Source organism: Cryptotermes secundus, unplaced genomic scaffold (genome assembly GCF_002891405.2).
Source record: "Cryptotermes secundus unplaced genomic scaffold, Csec_1.0 scaffold584, whole genome shotgun sequence".
NCBI lineage: Eukaryota > Metazoa > Arthropoda > Insecta > Blattodea > Kalotermitidae > Cryptotermes > Cryptotermes secundus.
The window spans coordinates 379,014-401,188 of NW_019735468.1; the positions used below are offsets into that span (position 1 = coordinate 379,014).

The 22,175-nt window shown below is 38.2% G+C and overlaps 1 protein-coding gene across 1 annotated transcript in view; it reads left to right on the plus strand.

The window, feature by feature from the left end:
• Positions 1–19,054, plus strand: part of LOC111869390 (protein disulfide-isomerase TMX3) — a 22,156-nt gene extending 3,102 nt beyond the window's left edge. Inside the window, exons 4-12 of the mRNA XM_023860890.2 lie at positions 1,373–1,536; positions 3,251–3,434; positions 7,446–7,590; positions 8,005–8,200; positions 9,148–9,201; positions 12,159–12,351; positions 14,876–15,071; positions 17,111–17,189; positions 17,749–19,054. Coding sequence (XP_023716658.1) covers positions 1,373–1,536; positions 3,251–3,434; positions 7,446–7,590; positions 8,005–8,200; positions 9,148–9,201; positions 12,159–12,351; positions 14,876–15,071; positions 17,111–17,136 — 1,158 coding nt within the window. The 3' untranslated portion in view covers positions 17,137–17,189; positions 17,749–19,054. The remainder of the gene's footprint in view (positions 1–1,372; positions 1,537–3,250; positions 3,435–7,445; positions 7,591–8,004; positions 8,201–9,147; positions 9,202–12,158; positions 12,352–14,875; positions 15,072–17,110; positions 17,190–17,748) is intronic.
• The last annotated feature ends 3,121 nt before the right edge of the window (positions 19,055–22,175 follow it).

Consider the following 22,175-nt stretch of genomic DNA (forward strand, 5'->3'; position numbering starts at 1 on the left):
TACTTATGCTGGTTGTCAAGAATAGAGATTGCTATATAACAAACTCTGATGTCCACACACGTAATACCAGATTTAATCATGACTTGCATCTTCCGGTGGTAAACTTAACGATATTTCAGAAAGGTGGATGGTATTCTGGTATCAAACTTTATAACCACCTCCCTCCAGAGCTTAAACAATTATCTTATGACATTCCTGGATTTAAAGTGGCGTTAAAGAAGTTTCTTATCACCAGTTCTTTTTATACTGTTGAAGAATACTACTGCTGGAATAAAGATTGATCCCTCATGTATATTTAATAAACACTGTTGCCTATTGCTAGGATGCAACGGAATATGGAATAAAATACTCAGGAAAAAGGTGCTATCACTGCTGTGATATAGGTGTATCATATATTAAGAAAATAGATTTTATATTACTATATTAAGAGTCTTGGTGGTCTTTTAATCATGTATATAATTTTAAATGTTATTTTGATATATGAAATGCATTGTTGTACAGTAGTTTTGTTGTATTGTATTTTAAATTTTGATGATGATGACTATCTGATTATGCATGTATATTTATGTGTTATATTGCGCTGCTGACTTCTTCTATATTTTGAAGCAGACCCCTTTGTGGATTTTTTAACTGTAATAAATGAATGAATGAATGTATGAATAAAATGTATATTGAAATGAACACTGTTGCTTATTGCTAGAATGCAATGGACTATGGAATAAATACTCAGGAAAAAGGTGCTATTACTGTTATGATACAGGTGTATTATATATTAAGAAAATAGATTTTATATTACTATATTAAGGATCTTGGTGGTCTTTGATCATATATGTAATTTTATATGTTATTTTGATATATGGAATGTATTGCTGTACAGTAGTTTTGTTGTATTGAGTATTTAAATTTTGACGATGATGACTATCTGATTATGTATGTATATTTATATGTTATATTGTATTATTGACTTGTTCTATATCTGAGGCAGATGCCTCTATGGATTTTTTTGGAACTATAAATAAATGAATGAATGAATGAATGAATGAATAGTTGTAATTTTTTGTAATATATGAAATACATTTTGTATGCATGTAATCAATATTTAACTTTCTCTTTGACTGTGATATTATTAGGCAGGTAATAAGGATACGTGTGTAAGTCTGACATGAAACCATCTTTTGATGTGTGTGTCCTTCAGTCTGAAAGTGAAAATTTGAAGTTATGTGTGTGTGGTATATGTATATATATGTAGTGGGGATTTGTACTGTAACAAAAATGTATAAAATACATCAGGGAATTTTGCAGTTATTAATATGTAAGTTCATTTACTTTTTGTATGCACAGGAAAGTTTTGTATTTCCTTTATTTTTCACAGTTTTATGCCCCTTGGTGTGCCCACTGCAAACGCTTGGAACCAATATGGTCTCATGTGGCACAGGCCCTCCACAACACCAACATTCGTGTGGGTCGAGTTGATTGCACCAGATTTACCAATGTTGCTACAGAGTTTGGAGTGTCAGGCTTTCCAACAATATTATTGTGAGTTAATAAGGCTTTCACAAGGTTTACAGTAACACATTAAGTACTAATTACTAGAGTTATTGTGCTTTTCAATTTAGCCAGTAGGGAGAGAGAATGAGACTCTGCTACCACTTGGGAGAAACTGGGTGAGATGGACAGACATACACAGTGTGTCCAGGTTCTGTTAGGACTGTCCATTAAAAATACAAGACGTGAATTCTTTTCAAAATTTCACTTTTTAAATTCAAAATAGTCTCCTTCTGAATCAATGCATAGCTGGAATCGATTGAAAAGTTTTCGAAAAGTCACTATACTTTTTTTGTGGAATCGCATTTAAAACTGTGGTACCATACCCTTTGGATGTCCTGGATGGTGTCATGACGGTCTCCTTTCATTGCCAACTTAACTTTTGGGAACAACTAGAAATCTGCTGGAGCCAAATGTGGTGAATATGGAGGATGATCAAGGACTGTGATCCCTTTTCTGGCCAAAAATTCACGCACGGTCTTTGATTTGTGGGGTGGGGCATCGTCGTGGAGGAGCGACCAGGAACCTTGCTCTCGATATTCAGGTCGAATTCGAAGAGTTCTTGCCCACAAACGATTGAAGACTCCGAGATAATAATCAGAATTCACTGTTTGACTTTCTGGCAGAAATTCCTTGTGAATGATTCCTTTGGAATCGAAGAAAACGGTTAGCAGTGTCTTTACTCAACTGTTTTATATGCACACTTTCTTTGGTTTTGGCTTCATTGGGCCCAAGCACGCTGCACTTTGCCACTTTGTGAGAGGCTCATATTGAAAACACCATGTCTCGTCACCAGTAACAATGGATTTTGTAAATTTTATATCACTTTGGGCCGACGGTAACATGTCTTTACAGTGTTCCACTCTGGCATGTTTTTCATCACCTGGCAGCGTGTGTGGTACAAACCGCGCGCAGACCTTCCGTTTGCCAAAACCTTGGTCAAAATTTGATGCACAGTACTTTTTGGTATTCCCAAAAGCTCCTCGATGAGTCTTGCAGAAACACATCTGTCTGATGCAAGGATTTCAGTCACTTTTTTCACATTTTCTTCAGTGGAACTTGCTCTTGGCTTTGATGCATGTGGAGCATCTTCAGTGTCCTCCCTGCCCTCGTGAAATACAGCATACCATTGAAAAATGTTTGAATGACTCAAACAATCACTACCGTACACACTTTTCATCATTTCATATGCTTCTCCAGCTGTTTTGCCTAACTTCAAACAAAATTTGATGTTGGCTCTGTGTTCAACTGCCATTTTCCGATGAGCGTCAGAACAGTACTGTTACATTCAAGGTCAGAACACATGATGCAGCGATGCTTGCGCTTTGAAATTATAGACAGCCACAGCTGAAACTTCAAGAATCTTAATGCCACAACTCGCCTAGTGATGGCATTGTAGGGCAAAATTTAAAAAAAATTATTCGTAACGGATCATGGACACACCGTGTATATATCTGGGTTAATGGAAATTTCACTCAAAAATCAGTCTCTGAATTGTACAGTACTACTTTTTAATGTCTGTTAGCTCATACACACTTTAAATCATTAATTCAGTAGATGCGCTGAGCTCCTCATGGAACCTTTTATGTTTATGAGCTTAACTGGTATCACAAGAGTCTTAATTTCATTCTGAATGCTTACAGGATAACTTAATGTGTAACAGTCATTTCACAATTGTTGCTAATATATTATAAAAAATTCACAGCTTGAATGGGGAAATTCAGTACACATTCAAAGGAGACAGGACAAAGGAAGAAATAGTGAACTTTGCCCTGCGAGTGTCGGGGCCTCCAGTAAAGCAGATCACTCGAACAGAGAGCCTTGAGAATCTGAAGGCATCCAACCCGTTATTCTTTGTTTATGTAGGTGACCACGCAGGTTTGCTATGGGTAAGCACACACAATTGATATTATTAGGGTGATTAAATCAATAAAATGTAATTGGCAGGGTATCCAGCATGCATGGTAAAACCAAGAAAACAAACTACAGTCCCACTGTGTTTAATGATCCTTGGCCCCAAGTGCATGTGAATTAGCAGCCCCAAACTCAGATTGAAGAAGATATTACTGTTATCATATTTTAATTTCAACTCCAAATGCCATGGCATGCAAATGCATATAGGATCATTGTGGTAGTGGAGCAGTGCTTGTAAGTAAAGCACAATTGGCTGACTGCCTGGCCAACACAGGATTGTCAGCCAGTGCTGTCTCAAGGTGGACGGCATTGATGTTAGTGCTGGCCAGTCCCATTTTTAGGCAGACAGAGCTGAGTGCTGTTACCAGTGATCAGTATATCATGGCTTGGCTGTACATTGCAGTTGGAAAGCCCCTTTCGAAGAGCCCACTTAGAGACTTCCTGGGAGTATAATTTTAAAATTAAAGAAATGTGAAATAGGTGGCTTTTCAGTGATGTAATATATACTGCATATCTCTCCAATTCACTTACAAATGTAACTTTTCCTTGTACCATATTTTGACACATTACACTCTTTAGTTAAGTCTTTGCTAAATTTTTTTTATGGAGTGTATATTTTTGTCTGATAAATCTGGATTTGGTGATGGAATTTGTGTTTGACCTAGTAAATAAAATAGAGAAACTTTGAATGAAGTTTATCAGTAGAAACTGTCATGTGGGTATGTTTTGAACAGGCTTAAGCACATGGTCAACAAACTGTAATGTAATTTCCTGTTATGTCCCATGACAACAGGGAAATTCTTGATTAGGTGACACTGCACATTATAGTTCAGTGGTTAGCACTATTTTTTTCATATTTGGGATGTCCTGAATTCAAATCTCAGCCCAGAGATGGCTATCCTCAAGAGGTCTTACATGGTTTTTCTCAGTCTGTCTAGGCAAATGCTGGGATAATACATCAAATTTAGCCACAGTCATTTCCTTATTCAAAACACTGTTGTCTGATGCTACAAGGGTTGGAACTTTAATAGTGGCAACTATTTATTTACAACTGATACAAAATAGATGCATGTTTCGAAGTTTTACTGTCCTTCATTGTAGTCACCAGCATTGTGTACAACCCGTTGCCAGCAATGTTGAAGTTGTAGGATACCTTTAGCAGCACCTGTTGTCTTGACAGTACGAATGGAGCGGTCTACTGCCTGAAGAATCTCTGGAACAGTTCTGAAGTGAATGCCATGAAGTGGTTCCTTCATTATAGGAATCAAGTCAAAGTCACAAGGGCTTAAGTCCAGGGAGTATGGTGGATGGTACAGCACTTCCCAGCCACTTCGATCAAACAAATCAGCCACACCTTGTGCTGCATGCGGCCAAGCATTGTCCTGCAAAATGATGGATGGGTTCTGCAGAAAGTGTCACCGCTTCTTTCTCAAAGCTGGTCGCAGGTTGTGTTCCAAAAATGAACAGTAATACTGTGCATTGACAGTCTGCTGTCGGGTAACAGTATGCATTAGGATAACACCATCACAGTCATACATGAGAATCACCATATCTTTCACATTGCTGGGGTTCTGACGAACTTTTGATTTTCATGGTGACCCGTAATGGCACCATTCGTTTGATTGGCGTTTCATTTGTGGCTCGTATGATTTGGCCCATGTCTCATCCAGCATGATGATACAGCATAAGAAAGCCTCTCCTTCATGCTCATAGCACTCTAAGTGGTTATGAGCAGCTTCGTATCATAGCCATTTCTGCATTTCCGTCAAATCATGTAGAACACATCATGATGCAGTTTTTCTCATGCCCAGGTGTTCCTTCAGAATGTGAAGCACAGTCGTATGCGCTAATCCTGTCTCTTGGGCCAGCTCACGAATTGTATGGCTTTGATCACTCTCCAGTAACATGGAAAGAGCATACACTTCTTCACTGACACTAGGACGACCTGGCTGACGCATGTCTGCCTCATTTTGGTATCCCTTGTTGAAGGCTTTTACCCACCTTGCCACTGTTCTGTAAGGCAATGCAGATTCCCTGCAAGCCTCTTGAAGACCTTGATGACACTGCCGTGCTGTACAGCCTCTGGCACGTTCAATCTTTATCCAACTCCTTTGTTCCTGTTTCGAAAACATCGTGACAACACTACATTAGACCGTCAGCTAACACGAGGCTCTGTTCTTCTTGTCACTGCGCATGCATGTGATGTTGGAAGGGAGAATCCATTTGCTCTGAGGTAAGGTAGGTATGTAACTAACATGTGGTATAAACGGCATTATTTGGTTCCGTTGCATGGCCTCTCTACAGCAGTGTTGCCACTATTAAAGTTCCAACCCTCATATGTAATCTAAGCTACTGAAAGCATAATTGTTAAAACTGTAAGTAAAATTAACTAGCTGGCTGCTCTCAGCTGCGTAAGGGAGAGCCTGTATTATGGGGTTATTTACCTAGGTTGAACAATTGCTTCTGACTTCTTCACGGCCTGAGTATTCAGCCCTGTTTCAGTGCCTTATTATTTTGTAAAATAAATCTTTTTCAAGTCAAGAATTTGTGAATGAGGTACTTGTGTTGCAGCTGATAATCTGATGAATTTATTTTGTTGTTTCTTCAGAGCAGCAAACTATCTTAATTTTGATTTTCTGTTCATAATGTGTATATATTAACAGTCTTCAAGTGCATACAATCCCATATACTAGGGGCGTTCTGTAAATAATGGCTCCTATTTTTTTGTGTTAATATGTAATGTCTGAGATGGATGTTGGTGGTGTTGTAGTAAAGGTTGAACCTTCCCGCCAATCTACTGTTAGGTTGGTTGTCGTGCAACAGATAGCGACAGCAGAGCAGCCTACCAAAATGGTGTCTGACATAGAAGTGCATATGAAACAGAGATGTGTTATTGAATTTCTCACTGCTGAACAGATTGCAGCCATTGACATCCATCGACACTTGCTAAAGGTGTACAGAGAAGATACAGTGGATGTCAGCACAGTGAGGCGGTGGGTAGTGCGTTTCAACAGTGGCACAAGTGAAGTGCACGACAAGCCACGCCCCGGGCGTCCCTGCTCAGCTGCCACTCCTCACAATGAACAGTGCCTCATCCATACAGATCAGCAGATAACGACCAGGGACTGTCAATTCTGAACGCTACAAAATGAAGCTGACTAAGCTGAAAGCCCGCATTTCCCGAGTCAGGCCATAGAAGCAGACCTTTTGCTTGGAACACGATAATGCTAGACCCCATACCAGTTTGGTGACTACCGCGCACATTGCAAAGTTTGGCTGGACTGTCCTACCACATCCACCTTATAGCCCTGGTTTAGCACCTTCAGACTTCCATCTCTTTGGGCCTAAGAAAGATGGACTACGTGGGCAACACTTTCCAGACAATGATGCTGTCATTGCAGGTATAAGAAAGTGGCTAGCATCTGCTGGCGCAGACTTTTACAGGTGCGGCATACAGGCTCTTGTTCATCGATGGCAAAAGTGCATAATGAATGGTGGTGATTATGTGGAAAAATAACTGTAAGTAGCTGAAATCTTGCTCTATATAACTGCATTATTATGCTTTCTGTATCTGTTGTAGTTTTCTTTAAAAAAAATAGGCATTATATACGGAACGCTGTAATACCACTTCTAAACTACATGTGTCGGCAGGATGCTGCCATCTTCAGGTGTATTGATCCGTTAATCTTTTCACTGCTTGCCTTTATATGTCCATTTACAAATAATATTAAATTTGTATACGTCCTTATATAATAATAAAGTTTATGTGTTTAAAACTTGTTAAAATCTATTATCTCGTACGTCATATTTTTAAAATTCGTGTGTGTTATTAATCCTCCTCATGGGGGTCATTCTTCGTATGTTTCTAATGTTGTGTGTATATTGTGTCTTATGATGTGTTCTACTCTTGTGGCTGCGTGCATTATATCGTTGGATCAGTGCAACAGGACGCTAAAATACAACATATTTGATTTTCTGCTTTACAGGAGTCTTACTCCGATGTGGCTGAAAAATTTCAGCCTCATGGATTTTTCTATTCTGTCTCTCCTGAAATTGCAAGAAAGCATCTCACAGTAACATCAATTCCATCTGTGTTTGTGTACAAAGAAAACACACAATACATATTTCCAGGTTGGTGAAATATTGAACATATTGGGCATCTATTTCAATAAAACTGCTTGCCCAATAATTTTCATTTTAATTTTTATTAGTGGTTTGTTAGGCTAATTTGTAGAAGTAATACTGTTCATTTTTGGTGGCACTGACTATCAAAGTTCTCTGTTTCTAATTTGACCGCCTTCTTCAAGGTCTCAGGAATAAGTTTTCTCAGAATTTACAGTTGTGTTTCTCTCCCACATAGTATGGTCTCCTAGAAGAATTCAAAGCCTGTGGATTAATCCAATCTTGCATGCATGCATGCATGCACTCTTGGAGTCTGGATGGCATAGCATGACATTGTGTGGCACAGAGTGACGTTGAATGACATTGAAATGTTTTACAGTGTAACACACAGAATGGGAATATTGTTTTTCATTATGATTACAGCAGAACCAGTTAATGAAGATTTGGAGATGGGGCACTTGAATGCCTCCATGTTTGGCTGGATAAACGTTGAGAGATTTGCAACATTCCCGAAGGTAACACGAGGGAGCATTAATCAGCTATTGCAGACAAAAAAATACCTTGTTTTAGCTGTAGTGGAAGAGAATAAGCTACTGGAGATCCCCACTGAAATGCTCGTGTAAGTATGGAAAATATAACAGTATATTGAACTAGTAGGTTAGGTTAGGTTAGGTTAGGTTGCAATGTGTAGAATCAATTATAGGTGTTCTCTTTCCTAATTGACATCTTAATTGGTGATGAAATGCCCATACGTTATTTTTAGTAGCGTTAGTGTTGCAGCATGCATGCATGCATACATACATACACACACACACCCACACACACACACACACATAATGGGTGGGCCTAACTGCTGGCTCTTGCACCGTGACCTACAGTGATCTCTTGTGTGTTTTATAGTCTGTATATGAATCACATCATTCTTTTTACGAGAAACCTCTGAACTTTACAGTTTTTCTAAATAATTCCATACCAAGCTATATTTATGTTTATTGTAATAAGAAATGATTTTCTCTGGAATCAGATAATCTGTAACAAATGGAATTCCTGTATTGATAGTTTTAGTTTAGTGTTAATTTCAGTAAGCAATTCTCTAGTGAGTGAGTGAATGAGAGAGAGCGAGAGAGCACGCATGCATAAAATTTTTATTTCAGAATATTTTTTTGGAAAAGAATGATTTTTATACCAATAAAAAATAACACTATAGAATTTGGCAATTTATTTTCCTTCAAACACTTTTTACTATTACTAGTAGGAATATTTCCAAAGATATACTCATCTTTTCAGTATTAATGTCATTAATAGTTAATGCCGTCAAGTTGAAATTTGGCTGCCAACCCCTATTTATTTATTCCTATATGATAAAGGACAAATTATCACAGACACTATATGCACATAAAAGAAAGTGTTGTTGCTAAGTAAATGTCAACATGAAAATGGTTAAGCTCTTAATTTCCATATACGATGTTTTTCCACTCATGGCATGTAAATGCTGTATATTGATGTATTTTTGGCAGAGTTGACCAAATTCGGGCTTCCAAACTTTATTATTCCTATTTGTTGCAGGTTTCGAGATATGATCGAGTCTGTCATTATAAAGAACAGAGAAAAGTTGCACAAGTGAGTATTTAGGATCTGTGTATGAAACAAACAAATTGAAAGAATGAAATATATACAGTTTTTAAGCATTTTCAATATAAAGACATACAAAGACTAATAAACTCTGTGATAGAGCCTTAAAATTGGCCTTTGTCATCCCTTCATTGTCACAAATAGGTGATAATTTTCAGTGAAGTGATGTGTTATGGCCTAGACAACTTTCATTTTGTTATTGTTTCATGTCCATGTCCAAACTGGCTCTGGGGTGCCCCATCCCTCTCTCCTGGGGGGTGAAGCTGCTAGAATGTAAGGCTGATTACACACCTTCATTTAGTGCCAAGGTTGAGAACACATGGATCTGTACCCCTCCATGTATCCTGCATGCCTGCATGAAGTCATACTTTGACATAAGGGTGGACAGTCTTGCCTGTTATCATAGATTCCATGTAACTTTGCTGTATTAGGATGATAAACTGTAAAATGTATATTATATTTGTAAATTTATGCTGATGCTGATGGATGTTTGTGCGTTTGGGGGGGGGATGTATTTTATCATATTTCTAGTATCAAGACTATAGCATCAGATGAGTGATGAACCAGAAAAGAATTTGAAAGAAGTGGTTGTGGCATAATTGAGGTACTATGGAAACTGCTGCCAGAATAGCCAGTGTCCCAGTCAAGATTCAGTCTGAGCACCTCCTGAATACAAATTTAAGGTGTTAACCTCTAGACCAGCTTCTTCCATATATTTGTAGCTTAACCCTTTTCTGTCAGTGAACCAACTCACCCAGTGACACATGGTCCAGTCTCTTTTTGCTTAGAGACTGATTTTCTGTTGCATGCAAAGAGGTGACATAGTCATTCAAAGTCATTTTCTTCTCTTCTCAGTGCAGATACCTCTCTTGATTTTATTATTATTATTATTNAAGATAACAGACAAATAACACACATAAACACGTTCAAACAAAACAGCACATAAACATTAGTAGAAAAACACACAAACATTAGTAGAAAATTAACATAATACACTCAACTCTCGATTATCCGGGATAATGGTGGGGATGGAAATCACGATTAATCGAAAACCCGGTTAAGACAAATTTTATTAAAAGTAGTACTGCAATACTGTACCTTCATAATACTCTAGGCCCAGCTGTATTTAAATTTATTCAACCTCATTTTTATGTCATCTCATGGCCTATTTAATACTTTTTTTACATTACACTGAAGTATGAATTAGTTATTTCAATCACAGTCTTCAACAACATCCAACACTTTTTACAAATATTCACGCTTAACACTTAAACAAATTTAATATTGTCATTTACATTTTTCGCGGCATTTTCCTTTTTCTGTTGAATACTTAACACAACACGCTTCCTTTTACACCCTGACATTTTGCTAACGCACTTGAAGATCAATACAAAGAAACTAACTGGGGTGGTGTATCTGTCCTTGAAACTTTCCACAAATCCTTGCATTCTTTCACCCCTACCCTAGAACATTGTGTTAGCATAATGGGACCAAAAAATCCAGAGCTCACTTGACACGAGTGTGAAAATAGTGTTACAACTCACCATGTGAAACAGAATTGAATGAATATTAAACAACATATAAGCCTCAAAAAAGCCCCGGTTAAGCCACAACCAGTTTATCCGCCCCCCAGATAATCGAGAGTTGAGTGTATATATTTTCAGCTGTTACAAATCAGCTTGTCATTTCTTGCACAGCCAGGAAATACAGAAAGTTAATATAGATCAGTTATTTAACTGTTAACATGTAGGGACTGTGGTGTTATAGGGGCAAGGCACTGGAATTTTGAAGCAAAGGTTTCTAGTTCAAGACCAGCTAGATTAAGTGCAGTTTTTCCTCATGTTTCCATTCCCTCACCTTTGATAAAGATAGAACTTCATAAATATGTGAAACAGTATGCCATTATTCAAAATCCATATGAAGTCCCCCTGTGCTGATCATCATCTCACATCAGAAGAGTACTCAGACAGTTTTGCTGAGGCAGATTAGACAATACCTGGAGGTATTCTTGAATTTATAGTCTTTGTCTGTCCCAGCAATGTTGAAGGAGTCCCTTCTTGTAGGAAGGGCGTCTGTAAGAAAAACTCTGCTGCTGCTTATGGTGGAATAGTGGTGAGGATTATGGCTGGCAGGTGGACCCTATAGCTTAACAAAGACACTAAGCCATGGCAGGGGTTGCATTCCACATATTCACAGAATTTTGGATTTGTTAGAACTGGGGGAGTGGACAAACATGAAGTGCAGAAAAATTGACACCTAATTTGAACCAAAAACCTTTGGCATAAAAGTTCAGCATCTATCCTGTAACACACAGATATACAATTTAGACGTAGAACTCTTCCAGAAATAGTGTAAGTGATTCAACTGTACACCTGTCAAACAATTTTTACTTCTATAAGACACGGTTATGTTGGATTTGAGGCTGTCATAGCAGAGAGATGTGAAACAGAAAAATATGATCATGGGTCCCACAGGGCCCAAAACCAAGAATTACTGTTATGGAGAAGAGCAGCAGCAAATTAAGAGAACAGACCATCTCTCATGGTGGTGACTGTGAAGAGTACATGGTCTTCTAGGTTGTAAAGCCATGTAGATCAGAGAGAACTTAACATTTTTGGGAAAATATCACCACCATCTTCAGGTTCAAAGGGCAAGCCAAAGAAGAAACTAGCAGAAGCAGGCAGAAGAAGCTCAGCTTGACACCTGCTTTTGCTGTTTTCATGCATGGCTTACTCTTCAACCCTGAAGATGGAGGCAGTACATTCCTCTGAAATGTTGGGTTGTCTCTGAACTACACAGCATTATAATCCAGGAGACTGTACTTTTCAAGATGCAGTTAGTTCTGCAACATGTTTCAGTCACATGAATATTATCAGGCATAAATTGCACAAGTAAAGTCATTCATACTAATAAAGCGAAGCCTTCACCATGTGGTATTTTGATAGATGGTTCCAGTTTGGCTGGGTGGGGAGCCCAGAACTGGCCAATTCCATTGCAATGTCAGTGTTACCACTTCCATATTTGCTGGTAGTAAACTCAACAACCAATCATCACCACATCCCAGAGGATGACCCAAGTCAGCTCACGCCAGAAGCCGTGACCATCTTTTTGGAGCAGGTTTACAACCATTCTGCTCCAGTAAGTTGTGCTGCATAGTACGAGTCAGATACATCTGTGCCACTAGAGTAAGGATATCCAGCCTTTTCTGATTCATGGTGGTTTTTTAAAGAGAGTACATAATTTTGTCTCAAATAGTACAGTGAAAATAATACTGCACCCATATAAATGTTCACCATGGAATGCTGTTAATAACAGTATATGCTTACACATGTTTATTTTGCAATGTAAGAATGATACCTTTATATGGCATAAAACTGAAGCAGGATACAGTCAGCCACATTAAACATTCCAATTAAGAATTATGCAAGAGGGCATATGAAATGATTTGTGAGGAATAATTGTGTACTGTCATTTTGGTAGACAGTGGAACCTCTCTTAGTGAGCACCTCTCATAACGAGTAATTCACATAACGAGCAAAACAACTAGTAAAAAAATGACTCGCTTAACGGGCGACATTTCACATAACAAGTGACGAGAGGGGAAGTCCCGGATTGTGCGCTTGCTACATCAGTCTGTGTTTAGCACTCGTTTCACTAGCATCTTAGTGTTGCTTGTGATCACACATTTTTCCAAACTTGTGTTCAGACATATTATTTGTGATTTTTTTTGTGCAACATTTAATAACCCTTGCAAAAATATCCCCGAAGAAAAAGCTGCAAAAAGACAGCCATAAGAGAATAAAAATAACCGTAGAAATGAAACGTAAAATCATTGAAAAGTGAGAACGAGGTGTGAGCGTGGCTGATCTAGCACACATATACAATCGGTGTACATCAACGATTTGCACGATTTGGAGTTGCATTGTGTTTAACAGCAAGAAGTTGTGGAGGAGAGTTTGTCAGAGGAGGAGGAGGAGGTAACAGCAAAGCAACAATCTTCTGGCGCAATAAGAGAAATGCTGAAAGCATGGGAAAGTGTTGCATCGTACATTGAGAAGCATCACCCTAATAAGGCAGTGGCTATGCGTGCTACAAATTTATTTAATGATAATGCTGTGTCGCATTTTCACCAAATTTTGAAGCGTCGGCAAAAACAAATGTCTCTACACAGCTTTCTAGTAAAAAAGAATTAGATATGTATCATAAATAATAAACTAATTATTTCGATTTTCTTTTTGTTTTCTACAAATCGAATTCGCATTCCAGGTTGGTTCATTCAGCATAGAAGAAAAGATGAAGATGATTCACGCTCCTTAACAATGTATATATAATTTTCTTTGAATAAACATTGTACTGTGGGAACATCCCACATTATCATGCATTTCTGCAACGCTCTCTCTTCACATTGCTTTTCACCATCACGCGCGCTAACCAATCTGATTGCTTCAAACGTTCATATTTATACTGGGATCGCTCCTGGCCGCATCTACATCATTACGTGCGCTAGCCAATCAATTCTTCCTCCTCACTTTCGAGTTTGGCTCCGCCCCACCGACCAGTGTATAAAAAGGAGCGACTCCAAAGCCGAATCATTCAGTTCATCATCAGTCTACGAGCTAGTCACATCAAGCAACTTCAACCAGCAGGCTTCGTCGCCAGCGCTCGGTCTTCGGAGGCATCGGCAGGCTGCGCCGGGCACGACTGCCTCGGCCCTCCGGCGCTCTCACACCCGACTCACTGGGGCGGCACCGCGCCTGGACTCGCCGGTGGTCGTGTTAAGGTCCGACTCACTGGGCATCTGGCGTAGCCACTGCCTCATGGCTACTACGACCGCGCTCGACGACTAGCCTTTCACCACCAGCAGCAACCTCCGCCATTTGCCGCACTGCGATCAAGCAACCTCCAACTCATGCTGCCGCATGGCAACCAAGCAACCTCCAGGCACGGCCGCACTGTGGCCAGGCCACTCGCCTTTCACTAGCCTTTCTCCTTACCGGCGCGCGCCGCAGTACCTCACCGGTCAATCATCTCAGCAGCCACGGTCCTTTTCAGGGCCAACAAACTGTTCCGAAGAAGTGGGTTGTCATCGGAGTAATGACAAGACTACACACATTGACGACAAGAGCCCCACAGTACATAAAATTTTTTGAGTATTTTTTCGGCATGGAATGCATTATCGTATTTTACATTATTTTATATGGGAAAAAATTGTTTCACTTTATGAGTAAGATTCTGGAACAAGTTATGCTCGTTAAGCGAGGTTCCACTGTATAGCGGAAAGAAAAGTAATCGTAATTGAGTTACCTGTTGAGAACTCTTTGCTAAAAGCTAGTAGTCTTCAATGCAGATTATTTAGCCACTAAATGGAAATGAAGTTGTTAGTTGTAAAATAGAAAGTTGTCCCAGCTGTGATGAAATATCATACTTTAGGTATGGTGGACTCACTATTCACAGACTTCCATAAGGTAGCAGTTTCCAACATTTGCTGACTCACAACTGGTAATATGAGGAGTAACCCACTGTTGTACTACTGGTCATAAATCAGATAATGTTGGAAGAAACTGCTTAAGACAATGAATAGCCAGTGTGAGTTCACCAGACCTTGAGGATGATATTTTCTGACTTTCCCTGGTAGTTTAACCATGTTTTTCTCCTCCCCCAGAGCTATGGTGGTAACACACTGCCTGTGAAACTTTACCGAACTTACTTTGAGGCCCGCACATCGCTCTCTGATATGTGGCATGGGAATCCTGTGCTGACAGCTGTTCTTTTCGGTTTACCGCTTGGATTCCTCACCCTGATCTGTTATTCTATTTGCTGTTCTGACATTATGGATGCTGATGATGATGATGAAGAAGGTAATTTTCTTAAATCCACATTTGTCTGCTCTGTTACTGACTACAGCACCGAGAAGCTGGTTCAGTCCCATGTCAGGACAAGGGAAATCTGAATTATATATGAGAAAGATGGATTTAAGTTTCTCATGGCACTGACTATGAGGAGTATAGTCGTATAGGTAGTTCAGAAAAAATGAATTTTGAAGGAACTTGTTGCCTCCATCTTTAGGGTAGAAGAGTGAGCCAGGCAAGATACCAGTAAAAGCAGACAGCAAGTTGAGATTATATGTTCCTCTAAAATATCAAGGTTTCTCTGAAGTACACAGTGTTACAGTTCAAAATATTATATGCTTTATAAATGAAAATCTTAAACAGAGGAACACTAAATTGAAATTCTGCTATATTTTGGTTTGGTTTTCCTCTGCAGCTGACATTGGATTTTTGTAGTTTAATACAAATGCCATATACAGTATTTAGATGTTGGTGAAATTTTTAACACAGCTTCTGCAACTTATCCTAAATAATAAAGATCATATAAAAATGATCTCTTATGCACTGAAGTTCCAGTTGAGTACTGGAAACAAGTAATAGCAGACAGCACAGTATGCAGGTGCACGTTCTTACAAAATCTGGGATAGCTCAGTCAGTATAGTAACTGACTACAGGCTGAGCAGCTGGGGTTCAATTCCTGCCAGGGGCAAGATATTTCTCTTCAGGATCATGTCCAAACTGTATCTCGGGCCTTCAGCTTTCTATCCAATGGGTACTGGTGGCTCTTTCCCCAGAAGTTATGGAGCCAGGGTGTAAAACCAACTGTTCACCTCCATCTGGTGCCAAGGTTAATGTCCATTCCACCAGATGTTTTCAAGTTAGAGTGTGTAATTAAGTACAGGAACAAATTTACCTTTACTTTCACATTATTATTTATATTTTAGTTTAGTTCACTTTTCTGGTTTTATTTATTATTTTTTGGGAAATAGATGCTGTTGATAAAAATTTTGGTTCAGTATTTTATGAAGTATAGCCCTCAGATGATAGAATGTTTGGGAAAAGTCTGTCCAACTGACAGCCAGCCATCTGTACACTGACATAAGACATATGAAATGGAGAACTGCATTATGACCATGGAAGTGTTATGTACAGATGAAACTGTATGGGAGTTTTGGAACTTCTGTATAATTTTAGCACATGCTTTATGTGTTGCCAAACATCCATAGAGAAAGACCAGCCTATACTGATTTTCTGTAACATTTGTAAGAAACTTCAAAAGATTAACCAGTTGAAGGAGCTTTATTGACTGGTTCTGTTCTCTGTATTATTTAGACAAAAGACAAATAAAGCATTGCCAAATAAGAGAGCTGACTTCTTGGATGTGATGTGGTGTAGCAAGGTAGGAGTTTACTGATGCTTTGATAAGCATCTGTCAGACTTCACAGTGTCATATCCCAGGAGATAAACTTCTACCAGATTACACAGCATAGCATCCACTATGAAAACCACACATATAACATATTGTCACGTCTTGGTGTACAACGCGACAGATAAATTCACGCCATGCTGGATATATTTTATTTCACATTCATTCTTACAATCACACAAATTACAATCTGACAATTACTGCCATCGGCAGTATCACAAATACTACACTGCAAGCGCTGGTTGACTGCCTGGCTGACTCGTAACTTGAGAACTAGCTGTCAATTCGTAACTCGAGAACTGAGAACTGTCTTGAATAGACTTCGCTGCTCCTTATTTAGCACCGTTCCGGACAACACAGAAAACAGCCACGTAATAGGCACCACTGTTGTCTGGCGCCGTGTTGCTAGCAACGCTGTCAGGAGTTCTCTCTCGCAACCACTGTTTACCCGCGTTGCTTAGCGACCAGCATGCCGGGACTTGGCTCGCTTCGGCTCCGCTCGGCGCGTCACCGCTCCCGGGGGGGGGGGTCCAGCTAGCGCGACACGTCACAATATTTCCAAATACTCCTGAAAGGCAATACCAAATATGTCTTGAGTAGTGACAGTCTGAATAATGTATTATTTAATATCTTTGTGTTGCAGATATGACACATGAGAAGAAGGAATGAAGTGTGACTACAGTGTTGACATATATCAGTTCTAACACCAAAGCAAAAATCAGGTATCATCAAATGCATTTTGTTTTTCCATGTTCTTTCTTTCTTGATTTATTTAACAATGTTCTGTGAATTGCTTGGTGGAATGGTATGTAGATGATGAATGGGAAGAACTCTGCCACTTTAATATTACCCTTCTCTCTTCAGTTGGATCTGTTGTATGATTTCTTTACCTGATGCTTAATTTTGCATGCAGTTCCTAGTTCCCTACATGTGAGAATAGACTGACTTATTTGAAGGTAAAAAGGATGTGTAGCCGGTCATGGTAGCTGAGCGGTCTAAGGCATGCACTGTCTTCGCTCGCTCGGAAGCCAGGATCCTGGGTTAGAATCCCACTCAGGGCATGGATGTTTGTGTGCGTTTTTCTGTGTTTGTCTACAGGCAGAGACCTTGTGACGAGCTGATCACCCGCCCAAGGAGTCCTACCGAATGTGTAAGATCTAGAAAAACCGAAGTGAACGGAGTTCATGGAGGTAGGCCTAGGCCCACTGGGGCTGTAGTGCCAAGGGGGGGGGGTGGAAAAGGATGTGTGCTGCTTAATAACAGTTTTTGTTTCCTTTGCAGAATTTGGAGGCCAGGCTATTGTAGGCATCAGATGCAGTTGCTGGTTTGACAACGATGTGCCATACCGAACAAGATTATAATATCAAAGGGGTTAGCGATTAATTAATTATAAGTTCATATAAGTTGAAGCTGCTATCACTTTCATCTAAAGGTATGCTAATTTAAACCTCTAATGCAGGCATCTTATTTGCTTAATTCAGTTCTGTTCAATATTAGGAATGGAAGGCAAAGGGAATTTGAACACAGTGAACACTTGACATGTTTTCAAAGAAGTAACGGCACCATTTATGAGTCTCTAAAAATTAGGGTACTGGGTGCCACCTAAACGTTAAAAGTCAGAAGTTCACCAACAGATGGCGTAAGTTTATTATAATAGTGATATCTATATAAACAGGTATTTATATGATCCTATTTATTATTACTGAAAAAGAAAGATGTAAAATTTTGTGATTTTTAAACTATAACACATGCCATTTAATTATCATTCAGTATTTAAAAATGTAATAACCATCAAAATACAGAATGTTGTACAATGTTTTTATCCATATACTTTCTTTTCTGCATTGCTATTGTGTGACAAATCAATCCTGTAATTTTATGTTGCATTTCTGGACAGGAATTGGTGCCTGTTTTTGTAAGTGACAGTTTCTTGAACTGCTACAGTTTATAACATATGAGTAAAGACTAAATTCCATCAAGTGCAGCAATTGTTAATAGGAATAAAACCTTTACATGTTTACACTGGTATTGACCATCATCAGAAGGCAACCAACACTTCAAAGAAAATACTTGACAAGTATGACATGCTTATGTTGTCTTAAAAGGGTTTAATTTACATTGATATATTTAAAACAAGTTGTGTTAAAAACCAAACAGTATCTGTTCAGTTATTTTAAAATTTTGCTGTTTGATTACATGGACCCCAGTGACTTCTGTATATCTTTTCTGGTGGTATGTAAATGTCTTGTATGGTGAGCCATGTGTACGGTGTTTTATGTGTTTTCCAGTGGGGTCATGGTGCTGTATGCTGAAACATGTAAAGGTTTTACTCATTAAAAATTGTTGCACTTGATGGAACTTACTCTTTATTGGTAAATTAGTGCCTGATTTATTATAGATTCTAATTTCTCATATGACCATGTCAGTACATCCTTTCTTGATCTCATCTCAGATTGCATTTGTCTTTTTTTTTATGCTGTCCATGCCCAGTTTTCTTGAGTACATTATGCAAGGTAGGGGACACGTGGTAGCATAGTTGGTTGAGGGGCTATGCTACAAGCCGGAAGATCGCAGGTTCAAGTCCTGATGAGGTCATTGGATTTTTATTTCAGTTGACCTAATCCTTCCAGCTGCACTAGGCCCTGGGGTTTACTCAGCCTCTAACAGAAATGAGTACCAGGAATTAATTAAATAATTTTTCTGGGGAGTAAAGCATGGCTGGTGCATAAGGCTGACAACTTTACCGCCATCTTTGAGCCGATTTTCTAGATAGTGTGGGACCTTCAACGTCTCACAATCCTATGGGCCTTCACAGCCTGGTACAGGGATAGCTTTACTTTTACTTTACTTTACATTATGCAAGGTTCCATGATAGCTGCCTTGTTTGTTGAAACAGAAAACAGTGACAATAAGTGGGTTGTTGCTGTGGTTGATAGAATTTTCTTTGCTTTTAATTCTATTGTTTGTAAATATTGAGTTTCATATACTGCTTCTGTTATGAAGAGGGACTGAATTTTAATGCAAATGCATATTTCTTTCTTGCAACCAAAAGTATGCTCATTTGGATATATGTATGAATTACTTCATTTCTTAAATTTTAGACATGGTTTGATGGTGCATACAAATGCATATTTTGCCTGTTTTATAAATAAACATAATATTTTCGAAGATCTCCATTTATGCTGCATATTTTCTTTTTAAAACGTTCATCATTATATATATATATATTTTTTTTTTCATGTTCAAATTTTCATCATTGTCGTGTGTATACAATTTTAGAAATTTAGAAATTTTAACCAGTAAATATGCTGAACTGCCAAGTAAAAAATCACTAACAGTAGAGCAAATAGTGGCTTTTGTACATGTGCATTGAAGTTCCTTTAAGGTGGAAAGAAGTTTTTTCCATTGTAAGGACATGTTATGAGACAAGAGGAGGCGATTAACTGTGGAAAACCTAAAACATTTTGTAACTGAGAACTGCAACAGAAGAGAAGTTGAAAGCTTGGAGAGCTAAATATGAGTACCATAGTTTTTAACTTGTAATGAAAAAAATGTTGGCTTTGTTCCATGATTTGTATTTTAGTATAGCTTTTCATTGCAAGTGAATCATTAAGTTATTACATAAAATGAACTTGAATGTTGATTTGTTGGTCTTAAAATAATGTAAAATAAATTTTAATATTTTCATGAACTTTTTATGTGCAAATTTGAAAGTTTTTCATGCACAAATCCATACATATTTATGGGATTATTAGAGCATTAAAGTCCAGTCCCTAGTTATGAGTAATGTAAGTTGGTTCATGAGGTCTGTTCATAAGAGGAGGGATTCCCCCAAGAATGAGAATACAGTGTCATTTTTCTTGTTTACTATGTATGCTCATTGTTTGGTCTTCTGCACATAACACCAGTTTGTGTACCTGCTTTACTAAATGTCTAGGTCAGACAGTCTGCTATTTCCTCAGATATGAAGTCGGACTGGAAGTATTCATAAGTGACTGCTAGTTTTCCTTCAAAGGATATTTTGTGTTTTATGCATTACCTGGAATGATGCTAGCTTGGGTCTTCCAGTTGTTCTCAAGATGCATGGCTCTGAGTGTTGTAGTCTCTCTCCATGTGTATGGATTTTTTTAAACATTTCTGTGAGGATTAATGTCTTGTTGGATGATATTTTAAGGAATGCTTTTTGAAACATTTGTTAGACTATCCACATTCTGTAGTAGTATTGGTGTAGTTGCCAGTTCTCCTTGTGTGCTGTATGGCGATGTCTTGAGAGAAAGAGATCAATATACAGTATTACACCATCCCATATGAATCTTCATGACCATGAAAACCCCGAGATCTTAATGAGACTGTAGCACGAAGATTATGTTAGAACATGTCTGATAGAAGCATGAGTGGTACTGAATCCTGCATAGTTTGTTTCTTCAGAACACTATAGTGCATATTGCCAAATTCTTGTAATGCTTGTTTCATGAAACTATTAGATGCTGTCATACTATTTTCAGTCTGGTCTGTCCTTGGTGGCTCAAGGTTTGATATTTTGGTTTCATGTTTTTTCACAAGGCATTCCTGTAATCTCTACATCATTTACTTAGCCTGCAGCTTAAAAATTTACAACTTGGAGACATAGTAGTCTAGGAGCATGGCCCTCAACTTTGAGAATGATTGGATTCATTATACATTTTTCTATATGCCTTTCTCTTTCTTCTTCTCTGAAAAAGGTTAAGTTTTGCCATTGTGGGCCTGCATTTTGGTTCAGAGTTCATTTTAAGCTGTAGATTCCCTTCTGTTGGGTAGCATCATCATATCATCATTTTACCATTCAGGACACTGGAGTCTCAGGTGCCTCCACCTCACAAATGGACTCACTCATCATTGAGAAGTTCTGTTAAAGGTTATGGCAAAAATTATGCCCACTGAAATGCAAATCTTCTCATGCGAATATATAAACAGAAAATGCATACAAGCATAGCCAAATGTACATTTCATTCATCCTCTTTATTACAACCATCACAACACAACTAATATCAAGATCAGTGCCTAGTTTTGGCTCTGCTACATGTTTCGGCTATTAATAGCCATCATCAGGCAAATACATGGTTAATATATATACACCACTGAACCGCAGTACTAGTAAAATTGGATACAGTATTATTAACTATATAAAATACTTGACGTAAAAATACAATAAATCAGATTATATAAAACAAGAATAAAATTCTTCCATGTTTTACGTCGTCAAGTCAGTCGTTGGTTTTTGTAATTTTGTTGTGTTCCCACGGACCAATTGGAATATTCTATATTTTGTGTATATATAAAAAATGTATTGGAGGCTCGTGATGTAGATGTAGCAATATTAATGTTAATTATTTAGTCGGTGCCTCATCTTACAAAGTACTGTCCATTCTGTAGGGAATGTAAACAACGAATATTGGAATAGAATATTGCAATTTGTCTGTGGGAACGCAACAAAATTACAAAAACCAACGACTGACTTGATGACATAAAACATCAGTTGAAGAATTTTATTCTTGTTTTATACTATAACTTTTGTTTTATATAATCTGATTTATTGTCTTTTTACATCAAGTATTTTATATAATTAATAATATTGTATCCAATTTTACTAGTACTGCAGTTCAGTGGTGTATATATGTTAACCATGTATTTGCATGATGATGGCTATTAACCTTTATCGGACGAACGTC